Source organism: Notamacropus eugenii, chromosome 3 (genome assembly GCF_028372415.1).
Source record: "Notamacropus eugenii isolate mMacEug1 chromosome 3, mMacEug1.pri_v2, whole genome shotgun sequence".
Lineage (NCBI taxonomy): Eukaryota > Metazoa > Chordata > Mammalia > Diprotodontia > Macropodidae > Notamacropus > Notamacropus eugenii.
The window spans coordinates 195335371-195339225 of record NC_092874.1 but is presented as its reverse complement, the minus strand read 5'-3'; the positions used below and the strand labels follow the sequence as shown (position 1 = coordinate 195339225).

General features: G+C 56.0%; 1 protein-coding gene and 1 non-coding gene across 2 annotated transcripts; both read right to left on the bottom strand.

Moving 5' to 3' along the window:
- Positions 1-954: 954 nt before the first annotated feature.
- On the bottom strand, positions 955-3276 carry C3H12orf57 (chromosome 3 C12orf57 homolog). Its single transcript, XM_072653850.1, has 3 exons — positions 2803-3276; positions 2307-2483; positions 955-1215 (listed from the first exon to the last, which is right to left on the bottom strand). The coding sequence occupies exons 1-3, from the start codon at positions 2852-2854 to the stop codon at positions 1064-1066; spliced, it is 381 nt and encodes a 126-aa protein (XP_072509951.1). The 5' UTR covers positions 2855-3276; the 3' UTR covers positions 955-1063.
- LOC140497912 (U7 small nuclear RNA) lies at positions 3090-3151 on the bottom strand. The gene has a single exon (XR_011964916.1). It is a non-coding gene; the product is annotated as a U7 small nuclear RNA (small nuclear RNA).
- Positions 3277-3855: the final 579 nt, after the last annotated feature.

The following is a 3855-nucleotide window of genomic DNA, read 5'->3' as shown; positions in this document are numbered from 1 at the left end:
TATCCATCCCAGGTAGGGGCAGTGACAGCACAAAGACAACCCACTAAGTTAATGATCCAGAGAAGGGACTGTGGGGGGCGGGGCTGGCCCAGGGACCGCCCCTACCTGGGCAGCGTTTTCCAGAATCACCTACAAGTCCTGGCTTAATTCCTTTCCCTTTCTTTTCCTTGTCTCTATCAAAGCAGATTCGCTGGGGATTGACAGGACTGGGGAGAGAGACAGAGAGAAAGTTAAGAACCAAGGCCCCATTTTGTGATCATAGGATTTAGAGCTGGAAGGAACTTTAGAAATCTTCTAACTCATTTCCTCATAGTGCAGGAGAAAACAGGGAGGCCCGCAGAAGATTGCCTAAGTGAGCACAGTTAAACAGCATCCAAACTAGGTCCTCTGACTCCGGATCTTATCTTTGCATGGGATTTAATATCAAATCAAGGGCCCAAGAAAAGAGGCCTCCTCTCGGTGTAATTCTACCTCTTATGCTTCACTCTCGTCTCTACCTGCAGCCTAATGCTTATGCTCGCAAGGATCTCAACCCACTTTCTAGCATAGGGCACATAATCAACACTAAAGATTTGATGTGATGGAAATAAGGTCTTCATTATTTTTCCAGGGAAATCTCCAGTGGTCATTTTTATTATTTACCCTTTATCCAGTACTTTGTGTATATTTTTCCGCATGTCGTCTCTCGTATTAGACTGCAAGGTCCTTGAGGACAGGGACTGTTTTGTGGGGGGTTTCTGCCTCTCTTGGCGTTCCCAGGGCTTAGCACAGTGCCTGACTGACCATAAGCACTTAATAGACGTTTACTGAACTGAATTGGATCTCTGGATTGGGGGATTGGGGACTGCGCACAGAGGAAGCCTGATCCCTTGGAAAGACTCAGGAAGTTTCTTCTTTGAATGCAGAAATCACTCAGGTGGGCAAGCCCAAGAAACTGCCAGAATAACCACTGGGGAGACAGCATCAGCAAGGTTTATTATCCTCCGGGGACAAGCAGTGGCACAAGAGTTCCCGGATGACGGGCACACCTCCCTGCCACCAGTCAGGATGGGGCAGCGGCCCCTCAGGAGGCGGCCACACTGCCCCCTAACCCGGGCCCATGGGGGGGCAGGGTCATGGGCGGCAGAAACAAGGCCTTCAACTTCCCAGACAGGCTGGCAATCTCGGGATCTTGAGCCTCATAGGACTTCACCAGCCTGGCGAACTTCAGGACACCTAAGGGAAGGAGGAGAGAAGTCGAGCTCACACTCCCTGACCCACACTGGCTTCCACCACTGACCGGAAGAGGGAGCCGGCCCCTCGGGCTCTTCCCCGGACACCTCACGAGACACACAAAGAGCGAGGCTGGCAGGCCCCCGCCCACCGGGCATCACAAGCTTTCCTCATCGCTTCTCCACCTCCACGGGGTGGAGATTAGACCCAATCACTTCCGGTGCCAGATCGGGCACCACCCAGAAGCCAGGGGATGCCTAAAATCGGGGCGGGGGGAGGGGAAGGGAGGAGGGAGGTTACTGATTTTCCCTTAAGAGGAAAAAAGAAACCCTGGATGGATGCGTAGACCGGGTGAGGCAGGGGGGTTGGGGACCTGTCCCCCTGGCATACTGGCCAGCCAGTTTGTTACGCTCTGCCTCTCCGGGCACCTGTCTTGTGGGGCCCAGATCTGGACTGGCCGAAGCCCTCCTGCTGAATGACGACACCCTGGGACGGTAGGCTAGGAATCCAGAAGCCAATCCCCGAGCGAGGTGGAGGGGAAAGTATAAAATTCATGCCAGTCCTGGCTGCCACCCCGTGTCCGAAGCGGGGACAACAGCTCCAAGAAGGCCCTGGGCTCCCGGCCCCCCACCCCCATTCCACCATTAACTGGCTGGCTGCCGGGTGGGCCAGGGCATGCATACACTCTGATCTTAAAAATGTTTTGAGTCTTCTTGAAAGCTGTATTTTAATGAACGTGCACTTATTTTTTAAACTAGCTTTCGTTTAAGAGCTGAATGAATAAAAGCAATGCCCTTTATGGTTGTTTTCAAAATAAATAAACGAGGCGCAATCGTGGACGGAGACTGGCCTCTTAGAAAGACCTGGGCTTCTCGTCCTGCTCCAGGAACAACCCCAGCGCTGGTCACTTCCTAGGTTTTACTGCCCCCAGGCATCGAAGGCGGGCCTCCCCGCACAGATAAAATCACCAGTCTAGTCAAATTAATTAATCCAATTTTCCGGGGCCAGACCCCAGCAGGCCCTCCCGCACCCCCGCACCACGCCGCGTTCCCACTCGTCCCCGGCGCGGGGAGGCCAGGCCTGCGCAGCCCCACCTTCCCCATCGCAGCTGAAGCCGTAGGCTTTGAGGACCTCCTGCTGGATCTGCGTAGCCACGGGAAGCACGAACTGCAGCATCTTGCCCATGTCGTTGCAAGCATTGTCCCGAGCCTCTTCCATGCGCACCGCGTTCTCCGGGGCCGCGAACGCCTGGATGACCTCGGCCAGGACCACTGCCCAAGCCCAGGTGTAGAGAGGGGCAGGCACACGAGGGGGGCGGGGGCGGGAGAGGAGGGGTGTGCGGGAGGAGAAGGGGGCAGCGAGGACCATGAGAAGGAGGTTGGAGATGGAAGGCAAACCCAACTAAGCCACCCAGAAAGTCTCCCCCACCCCCACCCCTTTCATAACGGAGGGCAAATCCAGAGAGCGTCGAGGAGCTCAGGGAGTCTCTAGAACCCAGCACCCTCCCGGTGCCTTTCCTCAGCTGGAAGTCCCTTCATTTGGGTACTCCTCCCTCGCTTTCCCCTCCCCTCCCCGCCTAACTCCGCTCACCCTTAGCCTGCTCGGCGCTCAAAGCCGCGGCTTGCGCGGGGCCCGACGCCATGGGATGCGCAGCACGACTGCACGCTTATTTGTGTTCTCTGAAGGCCGCGGTCAGCTCCCTCAGAAAGAGGAAACCGCTTCCCCATCCCGGAAGCTGCGCATCCCATTCGTTACCAGCTACCGGGCTTGCAGGGCGGAAGCAAAAAAAGATACAGCTTCTTCCCCCGAGCCCGGCAACCTGAATTAAAGTCCATGTATTCTTTCAACAAAACACTTCTTTTTCGTAAACGTAAAGCGAGGGCTTCCCGGCAAAAACCGGAAAACCTACTAGACAAATTCTAAAAGAGCTGTAACACTACCAAATAGAACGTCGAGAGTGAGTTGAGGGTATCCGGGGACTCTACTTACGGTGAGGGTGAGTAAAGGGGAGGTTGTTTGAATCATTCTTCCCTCTAAGTTAAGTGGAAACAAAGAATATCTGACAGCTGAGACCTGCGATTTAAGGTAATATACCTACGTTTGCCTTCCAAAGTCATTAAAGTGTTGATAAGAGCCTATGCAAATACTCTTAGTGTTGATTGGATAAAAAGTCCGGGCACACCCCCTCGACTTAGGAGGACCGCGCGTCACCGAAACCTAGGGAGACTGGCGTCCTCGGGAAACTTTCGCTTTGGGTTCTACCGCTCGCTGAGCCTGAGCTGGAGCTCGGGGTGCTGCGTGATTTCCCTGGGTTTGGAAACGTGCCCCTCCCCCTGTCCTGCTCCCGTTTTCTCGGGTGACCGTTCTGCGCACGGCGCTCCCTAACTCCTTTAGCTCCAGTCCTAGGCTCCTTCGGGGCCCTTCCCCCACCCCCGTGCCACCAGGGTCGCCGAGGGGCCTGGGTGGAGTGGCCAGGAGCCCCCGCCCTCGTCCGGGCACACTTCCCGCGTTGCGGAGCAGCGCTCCCCGCACTCACGGAGAGCGGAGCACCTCGGCCCGCAGCCCTCTCCTGGGCAGACGCGGAGAGGTGAAAGAAGCTGGCAGTGCCGCTGCCCTCCCTCCCACAGGTCCCCACCTTTGCCC

Bases quoted from the DNA above. Each gene is read 5' to 3' on its own strand.
- C3H12orf57 (XM_072653850.1), bottom strand. From the start codon at position 2,854: ATGGCGTCGGGCCCCGCGCAAGCCGCGGCTTTGAGCGCCGAGCAGGCT. The intron at 2,484-2,802 runs GTGAGCGGAGTT...GGGCTTGGGCAG, and splicing joins GAGCGCCGAGCAGGCTAAGG to TGGTCCTGGCCGAGGTCATC. The intron at 1,216-2,306 runs GTGGGGCTGCGC...TCCTTCCCTTAG, and splicing joins CTTCAGCTGCGATGGGGAAG to GTGTCCTGAAGTTCGCCAGG.